This window comes from Lactuca saligna, chromosome 4, assembly GCF_052625555.1.
Source record: "Lactuca saligna cultivar CGN05327 chromosome 4, ASM5262555v1, whole genome shotgun sequence".
NCBI lineage: Eukaryota > Viridiplantae > Streptophyta > Magnoliopsida > Asterales > Asteraceae > Lactuca > Lactuca saligna.
Window position 1 is genome coordinate 73730860 of NC_136420.1, and position 13882 is coordinate 73744741.

General features: G+C 33.7%; 1 protein-coding gene, 1 long non-coding RNA gene and 1 other non-coding gene across 3 annotated transcripts; all 3 read left to right on the forward strand.

Moving 5' to 3' along the window:
• Nucleotides 1-3606: 3606 nt before the first annotated feature.
• On the forward strand, nucleotides 3607-4218 carry LOC145038617 (uncharacterized). Its single transcript, XR_013679463.1, has 3 exons — nucleotides 3607-3686; nucleotides 3761-3940; nucleotides 4041-4218. It is a non-coding gene; the product is annotated as an uncharacterized LOC145038617 (long non-coding RNA).
• A 799-nt stretch (nucleotides 4219-5017) lies between these two features.
• On the forward strand, nucleotides 5018-6831 carry LOC145039751 (uncharacterized). Its single transcript, XM_078987767.1, has 5 exons — nucleotides 5018-5040; nucleotides 5581-5746; nucleotides 5861-6509; nucleotides 6579-6730; nucleotides 6823-6831. The coding sequence occupies exons 1-5, from the start codon at nucleotides 5018-5020 to the stop codon at nucleotides 6829-6831; spliced, it is 999 nt and encodes a 332-aa protein (XP_078843893.1).
• Nucleotides 6832-13657: 6826 nt separating this feature from the next.
• TRNAL-UAG (transfer RNA leucine (anticodon UAG)) lies at nucleotides 13658-13737 on the forward strand. Its single transcript has one exon. It is a non-coding gene; the product is annotated as a tRNA-Leu (tRNA).
• Nucleotides 13738-13882: the final 145 nt, after the last annotated feature.

Consider the following 13882-nt stretch of genomic DNA (forward strand, 5'->3'; position numbering starts at 1 on the left):
TACAAAAATAGCCAAAAAAAATCGAAATTACAAAAATGGCCACCCATTTCGTAGATGAGAAGGTTCCATCTACGAAATGGGCTTCTCATCTGCGAAGATACAAACACCTAAAGCACAACTGTGGTTTAGGTGCTTGTACTTTCGCAGATGAGAAGCCCCATCTGCGAAATGCCCTCGAATTTGACTATAAAAACGTTTTTTTTCTTCATTTTTCACCATTCTCTACACAAAAACTCTCTCTAACTTTGGGCTTATCTCGGAATTTTGCCTAGTTTTTGAAGAAAATGGAGGATTATGTCAACAATCCCGCAAATATGGTTAGATTTTAACTCTTTTAATATCAACAATCTCTTTATTTTATCATTTGTTGTATTATTTAGTGTTAAAAAAGGGTAATTTTGCTGTGTTTGATAGTTTTAATATTTTTTTAGTATACTTGAAGTTTAAATGCAAGTAGAGACAAGTAGAGACTGCGTAGATAATGTTTACAATTTGTTATTTTTGTTGTTTTTTTAGTTGTTGTATAACCTGAAATCTTGTATATTCTTATCTTATAATTGTTTATATAAAGTGCAAAATAGTCGTTTGTATATATATTTGTCGTATAAGTATAACATTTGTATAAGTTGAAAATTTGTCGTATATATATTGTTAGAAATTGTTTGTGTTTATCGTATAAGTATAACATTTGTATAAGTTGAAAATTTGTTGTATATATATTGTTAGAAATTGTTTGTATTTGTCGTGTAAGTTGAAAATTTGTATAAAGTTGTCGTATAACTTGCAAAATTGTTAGTTTGTTTGTCGTTTTATTTTTAAATTTTTTTGTTTATATGGTTATAAAATGTTAGTTTTAATTAGAAAGATAAAAATTGTTTATATATTTGTCGTTTAAGTTGAAAATTTGTTTAAGTTGAATATTTATCGTTGATATATTTGTCGTTTAAGTTGAAAATATGTTTAATAAAATGTTTATATAATTATGTATGATATTGTTTTCTATCGTTAATATATTAGTTGTATAACTTGGAAAATTGTTTATATATGTGTATGTTATTGTTTTTTTATCGGAAATATATATATTAGTAATTAAGAAATTGTATTTGCAGTTCGTAATCATATATTTTAAAAAAAAAATAATTTTTAGTTATCTAATTTGTTTTTGTGTTTTTTTTGCAGCATGATTTTAGTTTAATGAATATGAAAGCCTTTGCGAACTTTAAAGGCTCTGGCGGTAACATATGAGAAGTATTTGAAGTTTTAGATGATGCCCGACGTGCTATTTTCAGAGATACCGTCTTTGGTTATTTTATTGATTCCCTCGTTTACAAGGTGACGCATTATTGTTTCATAAAATGTTCCTTAATCAGATCCGGCCGGACCCTGTTTTATCCCCAGATGGAATAAAACGTTTATATTTTCGAGTAGGCAATACGGAAATGGTTTATGGGCCGGAAGAGTTTTGTTTGATTACCGGCTTCAATTTTGGGGAGTATCCAAAAAACATTGGGAGAAAAGGGTCAGAAAAATTAATAAGCAGTAAAAAAAGATGTTTACTGCGTGAACGGTTATTTCCGGACCATACTAATAGTTCGGTGAAAATCGGCGACCTGAAATGTTTAATTTTAAATCGAACATTCCTAGCACTTGACGACGTTGATGCAGTTAGAGTATGTTTGATATACATTTTGTGTGAAGGTTTTTTGGGTAAAGAAGTTAACGATCGGGTGCCACAAGATTGGTTTTATTTGGCTGAGAATTTGGATCTTTGGAATAGGTATATTTTGTTTACGTTAAAAGTTCTATTTTATTAAAGTTATAATTTATATAATAATCAATTTTGTTTTTTTGTTTTGTTAGCTTCGCTTGGGGTAGCTATCTCTGGGATTTTACCTATGTTGACCTTAACGATACATGGAATAAGATACATAATAATTTATCAGTTTCTGAGCGTGGTAAAACTTTAAAGTACTCCGTCTCAGGATTTACGGCTCCAATAAGGGTATAAAAATTTTCTTATATTTAAATTGTTTTATTGTTATGTTTTTTATTTTAATTTTAACTTTTATTACTGTAATTGTAAAAAATTGTAGATATGGATATATGAGATGATTCCGGCTGTTCGTGCATGTGGATTTGCATCGAGAAAAAATAAAGACTTGCCTCGGATGAAACGATGGAGTGGAACAAAAAAATTGAAATGGGTGACGTGAACAAGATTTGGTCAAAGATGCAGGTTTAAAAATAATTCGTTTATTATTAATAAAGTTGATTATTATACTTTTATATGCATTTTTAATATGTTTAATTTTTTAGGCGGGGCTACCACCAAGACAAAACATGTTACCGGATGATGGTGAGATGACATCTTTTTATTATATGTCATTTCAAGAGTATGTATATGGTGAAGGGAAAGCAGTTCCATCCCCAGTACGGGACCATTTTAGGAGACAAGACGAATCTTCGTCTAGTATGTCGTCCAGTGGTCGCTCTCATGGTAGAGGTCGGGGCAGTGGGAAACACAAGCTATACGAGGTGTTGAAACGGCTACATGCACTGGAGCAGCATGTGTTTATGAACCGACAACCTACAGAGGTTTTTGTTGAAGAAGTGAATAATAACCAATTTCGGAACGACATTTTTTATGATGATAGGACAGTGTCACAAAGAAATTATGATGAACAGGTTAGTTACACGCTACATTATTTATTAAATTTTATTAACATATATGAATACTTGTGTTCATATTTTATATATGAAAATATAGGTTGTGCAAGATGAAGTGATGAATAAAAACAATACAACTGAAAATGTTTTTGGTGATACTCAAGACGACAAGGTTGTTATAGATGTTACCTTTACGATTTTAATAATTACTTTTTAATAAAGTGTCTTTTTTTATTGAGTAAAAAGTTATATTTTTAATGTAGGTGTTGGAGGAGAGGAATAAGTATGCGGGGAACAAATTTGATGATGATGTGTTTGATGTAAATGATTATAGTGAAGTTAAAGAGGTTATTATAATTACATTAATATAAATATTTTGTTTATTTAGATATTATTGCTTATTAAATTATGTGTATTTCGTTATTAAGTATAAAGTATTATTTTTAATGTAGGAGTGGGAGGAGAGGAATGACAATGCGGGGAACAAATTTGATGATGATGTGCCGGACGAAGAAGTTACACCCGATAAACCGAGGATGATGATGATGATGTAGATTATTTTCATGATGATTATTTTCATGATGATGATGATGACAAAGAAGTTACACCCGATAAACCGAGGAGTCGAAAACCATCACAATATTTGTGCCCTCCTTACACCGAGGTATTCGTTTTATTTATAAACTGATGATTTTATGTTTATGTGAATTATCTGAAAGATATAGATTTAAACATTTCAATATTGTTTTTAGTTGCACACGATACCGAAGCAAAAAAGAAGAACAAAAAAGAAGGTTGATATGAAATCAACAAGCCCCGTTCCTCCTCCAGTTTTTGGTGTTGCTCATGACTTCTCCATGTTGCGCCTGCAACCTTACGTAGCAGGCGGTGAGGATGTCATCCAAAATTATGTATTGCATTCATATGATGTCCAGCATCGTTTGTTTAATTTCGTGTTAGATAGAGATTTTTGGAGCTCATTGTTTGGGCATACACACGATGGATGGTTGGAGTCAGCGGTAAATTAATTGTTAATTAATTCTTTTAAAAGTTAATTGTTTTTTAGTCAATAACAAAAGTATCATGTGTGCAGCATATAACCATTTGGTACCGACTTTTGATGGAGAGACGGTTTGAGAGCGACCGAGATACAATAATGCCTCCAAATTTTTTTGTTTCTCATGCTTTGGAAGAAGGACAGGACTGGAGGGCGTTTATGGCTGGTATTGCTACGTACCCCAACTTCATGGTTGCTTTGTGGGATGTTGATACGGTAAACTTAATAGTTTATATTGAAAATAATATCGTTTTTTTGTTATGTTTTTGTATTGTGATGTAAATAAACATAATTTTATTTTCTGATCCTTATACAGGTCTTATTGCCGATTCATTCATCCCCTAATCATTGGCTATTTGGGGAACTACGATTAGCGTCAATGGAAGTGCATATTTATGACAGTCTTGGTAGAGGTGCTTATGAAAAATTCCAATCTGAAGGAATCTTTTCCAAATTTGAACGTCGGGTGGCAAATTATTTGGACAAGATTAAGTATTGGGTCCGGAGGAACATCCCAAGGATTCCATTGAATATGCAATTCATTTATGAAGAAAATGTTCCCCAACAAAGTGGTCATTTGGGAGATTGCGGTGTTTTTCTTTGTATGCTTATGGAGCAATTGGTTTCAGGTCAACCTATACGTGTTCTTATTGACCCAAAGAACGCAGCTTTAGAGTTCCGTCTCCGGATGGCAAAAATTATTTGGGGGTCTTGTCTTGGTCCTATGTAGTTGGATTATATAAATGTATATACAAATTAATGTTGGATTTCATTATTAGTTTATTTTTACAGTTTACTCAACGGATGGCAAAAAATATAACGTTACGACAATTACAACAAATTAATGACCTACTAATTACTTATCAATACATACAACATAAGAACGACTACAACATTTGTTTTAACGTTACAAATACAACAATTTATTGACCTAACAACTTCAAAACCATAAAAACAATATTGAAAAGCTTACAACTTGTAAACAAGAACTGCCAAGAACAACACCCAACTACAAACCAACGCTATCTTTAACTTCTTATTTTCTGATTGAAAGAGCTTATTAGAGTTAGCTACTTTAGCTATTACCATAGAAGATTGGTCCTTCTCTTCATCAACCCAACTGATAAACCCGCATTTTGGTCCCTGTTAAATTTAATATTCACAGTAAGAAAATAAATTTTTGTGATGTAAACACGAGGGTTTAAATTTGAATGACGTTAACAACATGATACCAAATATGGGCAAGCGTAAAACAATCTTCTTGGGTTTTTAGATGTTCCCGAAATCTTAACGATGCGTTCTCCTCCGCAATTGCAGTATACCATTAGCCTTGTTTTTCTTATAAATAGGAGTTGCTTTGACTGATACAGTTTTCATACTGAGTGACACCCTTTTATAGAAGAAATCATGTTACAGACAAATCTTTTTGACTATGAATTGAACTGGTTTGACTATGAATTCAAAAAGTTGAACTACGAAATCCAGACAAGTACATTCTGTAGTATTGTCTTGTCGGTCAGTGAAATTTGACTATGAAATGAACTGGTTTGACTATGAATTCAAAATGTTGAACTACGAAATCCAGACAAGTACATTCTGTAGTATTGTCTTGTCGGTCAGTGAAATTTGACTATGAAATGAACTGGTTTGACTATGAATTCAAAAAGTTGAACTACGAAATCCAGACAAGTACGTTCTGTAGTATTGTCATGTCGGTCAGTGAAACTTGACTATGAAATGAACTGGTTTGACTACGAATTTAAAAAGTTAAACTATGAATTGTGAACATTAGAGATACAATATTTTTCTATTTATAATCTCATTTTATTGATATTGCATTTGTGTGATGATTGTAGAGCACTTTCATCGGTTTTGAAAATGAGTACTAACATCGGAAGAAGCTTTTCTCAACTACCAATTTTCTTGCATAACCTTCAAAGAACAAATCCTAATACCTTCACAGCCATCAAGAAAACCGATACCAACCGCTTTCAATTCTGTTTTGTGGCTTTAGGTTGCGTGGTATAACATACTAATTTTATTGAGTTATATAATATTTCATGGTAATGTATCTCAATTAGTTTTTACTCATCACTAATATGTGTTTGTTTTTATGTAGATTCATACCTTCCTTAGGTGCATGATACCGCTGATATATGTGGGTTATTTACCCCTTATTGGGAGCTATCTGACAACAAAATGTACTTCGCAGTGGCTTTAGATGGAAATCATGAACCACTACTCTTAGCAATTGGTTTGGGAACCTTAGAGTGTGAAGACTCATGGAGATGGTTCATGATGAGGTTAAAAGATTGTTTAGGTGACGACATAGAGGTTGGTTTCATAAGCAACCTGTGTGATAAAATAGAATTTGGTGTTCAGAGTGCCTACCCGGATTCCTATCATGGATATTGTCCTAAAGATATAGCTCGAAAGATACGTGACTGTGTGGGACATAACAGTACGGAAGTTGAATCGTTGTTTTGGAAGTCATGCAATGCATATAGCATTGATAATTTTTACTTGTGTTTGGAAAGGTTGCAAACTGCATGTAGGAAATCACCTTTCTTTTCCTTGCTTAGGAGTCCAATTTACTGGCTTGACGATATACCGATTTCAAAATGGACACGAGCATTTTTCCCAATAATACGCTACAATGTTAAATCGATTGACGTCCCTGAAATTTTGCAAATTATATCCAGACGTGAGTTTCCTATAACAACGATAATTGAGTTAATCACCACGTCGATACAATCAAAGTATGCTGAACGGGCCGACGTGGCGGGTAAGGGAGATTGTTTTATTTACTTTTTTTAATGTGTTATTATTTTTATTAAAATATCAAATTTTATAGGGAGGTTTTCTGGTGGGTTGACCCCTTACGTTGAGAGTAAAGTTCAAAAATGTGTCAACAAGTCTTACAATTGGAATGCAAGACGTTTGTATGGGGATACATATCAAGTCGATGACAATTTTGCCACCACCAACGTACAACTTGAACGAAGGGTATGTAGTTGTGGTAAATGGCAAAAAAGCGGTATACCATGTGCCCACGCTATAACATGTCTAAGAACCCGTACATCTGAATCCATAAACAGATTGGTTGATTATAAGTTGGTGGTAAATGGCAAAAAAGCGGTATACCATGTGCCCACGCTATAACATGTCTAAGAACCCGTACATCTGAATCCATAAACAGATTGGTTGATTATAAGTTCACTAGTTATGTGTATCGACTTGCATATGGATCTGAGTTGGTGAATACTATACCATCACATGTGCATTGGGAAATACCAAATGAAACGGTGGTCCTGTTACCTCCCTCAATGCAGTAGTTATTCATGTAGCACCTTTATATTTTATGTAGTATTATGTATTAGTGTCGTGTTATGTATTAGTTATCCGTGAAACCTGTTTACATTTTATGTCGTATTATGTATTAGTTATTTATGTACCTCATTCATATTTTATGACTTATTATGTATTAGTTATTTAATTTATGTCGTATTATGTATTGGCTATTGAGGAAACAACATACATTAAAAGAAATGGACTTTTATTAAATAGTGACGCCTACACACATACAACAACAAGCAACTTAAATAACGAAAATCCATTACCTTAACCAACATGCATATTAAAAATAAGGGACATTCTTTAAAACATTCCATGCATCTAAGTGGGTAAACTCGCTACCATCATATTCAAAACGGTATAGTTCCAAAGCCACCTGCCGTAGAATGTCTTCATCCGTATTTGCATGTTCATTATCCAACTCGTTGTAAATATGTTGAAATTCTTTCACCTTCATTTTCAAATCCAGAAACTTGGATTTGACATCTTTTCTTCTTCGATATTGACTACGCCCCATTAAATGGTGAAACAAATGACAGACACGAGACCAAAATGATGCAGCACGAACTTGTGGGGGATCCGGTGGAAAATCCTCCTCTACAGTTATAATCCAAGCTTGAACCAAAGCGACCTCCTCTGCGTTCCTCCATGTATGTGGTGAGTCCATAATTGCAGGGAGGGAAGTAATACGAAACAACTACAACGCATATTAAAATCTATTTATAACGACTCCTTCATTTCCTACTGCAATGGCTTGTCAATTCAAGCAGCAATGTATTGTGTTGTCATTCGACCGGGGATGTCTTGTCAACTCGAACAGTGCTTTGTTATGTTATTAGTATAGTACACTGCATTCGTCAGTTAATTTTGACTATGAAATGCAGACATATTAGAAGATTGGACTGCGATTTTGTGTAGAAACTACTATAAATTGACCTTATGTTACATAAGTACTTTATTAAATAAACCAATACAGCTGTTCAAATATTGTTTTTATATTGCACTCTCTTAGTTTCAATCAAAATGAGTTCTATATCATGGAGCAATGAAGAGTTCTTTGTTCTTACACATGCTTATATTCATGTGTACGAGACAAGCAAGTTGAACGATCCAATGTTTTGGAGCCGTTTAACCAATATTTTCAATGCTGAAAACCAAAGGGCTACAAGAAACGATCGTGATGAACTAGACATCTTAGCAAGATGGTATGAAATGAAAACCGAAGTTCTATTATTCAACGATCTTTATACCAAAATTGACGACACCCGTTTAAATGCTATTGAGAAGGTTATCTTGGAAGCTGCTAAGGAGGAATACAAGTCATTAAGTAACGGGTTGGAATTCCAGTTTGAAGCCCCTTGGAATATTTTGAAATATATCCTGTTTGTTTAAAATCTATTTTAGTTTATTATTTGAGTACTAGGTTATTTTCATGTATTTCTTATGTATTTCGTATGTATTTCGTTTGTTTAAAATGTATTTTAGTTTATTATGTGAGCAACTCGTATGATTAACTTGAGTTAATAAATGGTCATTGCATTAGTTATCACAATATATTAGAATACATTAGTAACAAGGATTCCATGAACCATTAAAAACATCACAACAATTACATGAAAAACAACGACATAATACGAACAAAGCATTAACATAAAACACAAGTCCATGGGTTATTCTTAACACAAATTAGAGCGGTCTACTTGAAATACTGTTTATCTCTAACAACCTTCCAAACTTCCTCATATTCGAAGTCTCTGCCGTCATGCTCACAGATGTAAAACTCTGTAACAACTTCCAAGAACTCTTCTTCGTCACGATAACGAACATTGTTACGTTTTGCATAACCACATGCTCGATTGAACCATGTCACTTCTTCCTTTACATCCGTCCACTTAGTAACAACATCTGATTTTCTCTTTTTTGCCCTTCTCCCATCTCATGGTTAAACAAAGATGTGATGCGACTCCATTCATCACCAATTAGGCAATGCGGGGGAACAAGTAACGATACACCATCCTTAACACTTAGCCAACATCGTGTTAGAACTAACACCTCGTTTGTCGTCCATGGCCTTTCAGAATTGGAACCAGGTACTTCATTCGAAGAAGTTGCTGCATTCGACGACATTTCTAATAATGGGAATTCGTTTTGTTTAGGTGATTCGGGTGTTTGGTTTTTAGATCTTAAACATCTATTTATATAAATAAATAGACTATGAATTAATACTTTGACTACGAAATGGTTATATTTGGACTACGATTTTCAGCTTTATGCAGTGTTTTGTCATGTCAAACTGTAATTTATCTCTTGTCACTTAAGGCTCCCACTGTTATGTGCAGGTTACTACAGTGACTTGTCATTACTGTCTAGTCATTTCAAAGTTAGACTTGTCATTACTGTCTAGTATGTATAAATACCACTTGTTTCTCCAGTTTAATACAATATCGACTTTATTATGACTTCCTCACACAAAATCGAAATTTGCTCATGCAACGAAGTAGATTGTTATTATTGTGATTCAGTAGACCCTTTTTTTACACCCTCTTCAGTCGGGCCATATATGGCACATGAAATTTTTGAAGAATTAAAGAAGGCTGAAGCACAACAAGAAGAGGACAAAGAGTCATCTCGACTTCTCACTCAACTTGCTAATGATATAGATTCGGAATGCAAACAAGCTCAAGAATGGAATGACCTCAATAAAAACAAAATCAAAGAGCATAAAGGTTGGATAAAAAAGAGTAAAAAGGTAATCAAAACCACTGAAAAACGGCTTGCTGAGAAGGATGAGCAGTTGATACACATTATGGTTAAAAAGGATCGTTTCGAAGACAAAATGAGAATTAGGGATGACTATATAACAATGGAGAAAGAGAAGTACCCGTTGCAGTTCCCTGAGTTTAAAAATTAGTTACAAAGTTGTTGTAATATTATCATGAAACAGATTAGGTTGCAAAAGGATCGTTTGTTGTTTCTTTAAATAACATGTTGTAACTGTTAAAAAAAATCTGCAAACTATATTTTATAATATAAAGGCTTCATTAATTGATATAATCAACAAACTAAACAAAAATATGAAAGCATAGCAACGTCTTGTAAGATTTAATAAAAATATTACAATACATAATAAGTTAACAACTCGTCATTAGTCTTCATTTCAAGGATGTTTTATATCAAAATCAGCGTTATAGGTTTGTGAGCAACTCGCTGAACCACCAATATTAAATGCCATTTCTGCAGTAGAAATTATGTGACGTGCTCCGCTACCGGACGCCCTTCCAGTACAATTATTTCTCGTGTGTTCAATTTGACCACATGTAGAACACTCTTTTATAATTGGACCCTCGCCTTGGGATGGAATGCGGTCTGTGTTTCTTGGCCTGCCTGGATGACGTTTATCCATTATTGGTGGCTTAACAATCATCAAATCATCGGGGATCTCACATTCGTATGGCTTTGGCAGAGGGTTTATTGATTCCTCATATGTTTTCCTCAGTGTTTTGGTAAAGTAAGCATTTAATGCATACCTCGAGCAGTCCTCGTAATTGTTCACTGTTAAACATCTTATGACATGACCACAAGGTATCCCATCAATTTTCCAATGCCTACATGTACATCATATGTTTGAAATCAACAATCACATTTTGTGCCCCCTTTTTGACCTCGCATTTCGTATTTGAGATCATGCGAACATCCCATTTGCTAAAACTTTTCTTGTTCTCTTTTACAATTTCATCCGCCCAAGGGGTAAGAATTGTTGTTGCTTCCGCTAAAAAAGAGCCAAAATGAAGAAGTTAAGATCAATAACATCAAAATTAATAAAACATTAATATTAAAAATTTACTTAATACCTGCAAAGTTACGTCTTTGAAACCACCATTGTTGCATTGTAGCACGAAAAAAATCGATCAACATAAGTATTGGCACCTTACGTGCGTGTCTAGATAATGCATTTATAGACTCCGCACTGTTGGACGGCATAAGATTGTATCGGTTCCCTTTAAAATGTGCTTTGGACCAAATTTCTGGATTTATACTTTTCAAATACTCCCATACTGGTTCTTTTGTCTTTTTCATAACATCCATGGCAGCATCAAAAGCATCAACTGTGTACGCCCTACACGCCTCCCAAAAAATTCCTTTAACCGTCTTACTCTTGCCGAATCTAGAGACTATGTTGAAATACAAATGGACACCACATATTCCATGATGAGCGTGAGGAAATATGTTGGTAACGGATGTTGCTATAGATGGAGACCTATCAGATATTATTGTAAGCTCCTGCATATTTCCTATGCAATCAAGTAGTTTTTGAAAAAACCATGTCCAAGAATCGGTACACTCATTTTTGCATATACCATAAGCAACCGGTAATATTTGGTTTTGTCCATCCTTAGTAACTGCAAGTAACATGGTACGTTTGAAATCGCCCTTTAGGTGAGCTCCATCTACTACTAGGGTCGGTTTACAAAAATTGACAAAAGCGCGTACCTACAATACATTGTATATCTATTCAAATACACCAAAATAAAAATTAAAAAATTAATATAATATGATAATACTAACCGAGCAACCGAGTGCGACGTAAAAAAACTCAAAGCGATCATCAACATCTGTTTTAATATGTGTGACAGTACCCGGATTATGTTTGGCCAAGTTGTGACAATACGCCGGAAGTTTGGTAAAAGAATCCTCTTTCGAACCCCTTAACGACAACAATGCATATTGCTTCGCACGCTATGCCTGATGGTATGAGATATTGATATTCAATTGAGCATTCATATCATTAACAGTTTCTTTTCCCCGATAAACTCTACTATAGTCTTCAACCAAAACATCAGCAACATATTCACCCAAAACATATTTGTTTGCTTGTCGATGATTAGGTTGCAACAATGTTGAAGAACATGTGTGTACATCAACAAATTTATTCACTTGGAAAAGTCCATCAGAATTTTTAATTGCTTTTGCTCTTAGTAACCAAGAACAATTTTTCGAAACACACACAACTTCATACCTTGATTTGGTGGATCTACTTGTCCTCGTTTGGAAACCTTCTCGAAGACATTTTTTTACCAATACACCGCTTTAAAAGTTATTTGTTCTTAAATATACTCTCACATTGAATCTTTTGAAGATTCATGTCTACCATCTGTGTTGGGCTATCTTCATTAATATCAACTGGCCATGCTGGTACAGGGGGCATACCGTGAAAAAGGTTATCGGGAAACTTAGCTTTAACTTCATCACCCAACTCATCTCTATCGGAATTGCTTTGTAGCTCGCTTATATCTAAACATACATCACCAACATCAACATAATGCCCGTAAACATGATTTTTTTCATTTTTTTGACTTGAATTTTTTTTTCTTTTTAGTTTTATCTACCACATGCCTATTCATAAGTTTAACTTCTTGTTTGGCAACATCATCACAACGACCACCCACATGATTAAGATATGTACCAACATCATCATCACCAACATACTTGTAATTCTCAGGTTCCACATAGTGAATAGGTGAATAACTAACATTAACATTTTCAGCAACACTGTGAAACTGAGGTTCACTAGGAGTATTGAAAGTACCTATCGGATCGTTGCTCCCTTTATAACTGCATAAATTACCAACAACCTGGTTTCCAATTTCACCACCTCCATTAACCTCCTCAACTTCATCAACCACCACAAACACTTTCACAGCCCTTGCTCCACTACATTTGATTACGTTTATCAACATTCTAACATCCAAGTCTTCAACTATAGCTATATAATAATTTAATTCAGGATGGTGGAAACGAAGACTAATTCTATATTTGTCTAACAAACCAATTTTGCTTCTTACCAAAGATACAAAATCACTATAACTAATATACTTAGAAAATATCAAAGCAAGTTCAAAAATACCTCCCTGTGGACATATGTATTCCAGATTAGTTCCATTAACTTGCCATCTCCCACCGGTTACAAGACAAACCATATATTCAATCATTTTTTGAGCAAATTGTAAAGAGAGTTCCTAAACAAATAACAACCAAAATGATATTTTTTCTACAAAACTATTTATATAGCAACCTAATTTCGTAGTAAAAAAAACCATTTCATAGTCAACCTAAAAAAAAATAATAATAATATAAAAATAACAACGATTTCGCAGATAGAGTCAGAGGATTTCGCAGATAGAGTCAGAGGATTTCGCAGATGGACCTATTCCATCTGCGAAATTACCCCTATATATACAGCAAAAAATTTAAAAAAAAAAAAATATTAAAACCACCTGCGAAAGTACAAGCACCTAAAGCACAGCTGTGCTTTAGGTGCTTGTACTTTCGCAGATGAGAAGCCCATTTCGCAGATGGGACCTTCTCATCTGCGAAATGGGTGGCTATTTTTGTAATTTTGATTTTTTTTGGCTATTTTTGTAATGTCATTAGTGTAAATGATTATTTTTGTAAATTTCTCTAAATTCAACAAGATATTTGATTATAAGTTAAACATTTTAAATTATTTTTTAATAATACAAGGATAGGCAAACGTTTGAACACAATTTATAGTTACCGTAGTATAATTATTCATCTTGAGACAGTTTGGCCGAGTGGTCTAAGGCGCCAGATTTAGGCTCTGGTCCGAAAGGGCGTGGGTTCAAATCCCACAGCTGTCATACTTTTTGTTTTCCTTTAAAATAAATAAATGATATATATTTTATATCTTTTTTTTTGAATAAATAATTAAAAATGTTTTATATTAAAAAAAGTAAGAAAGAACTGATGACAAATCTGCTTTGTTTTCTCTGTTTCCATACTCAA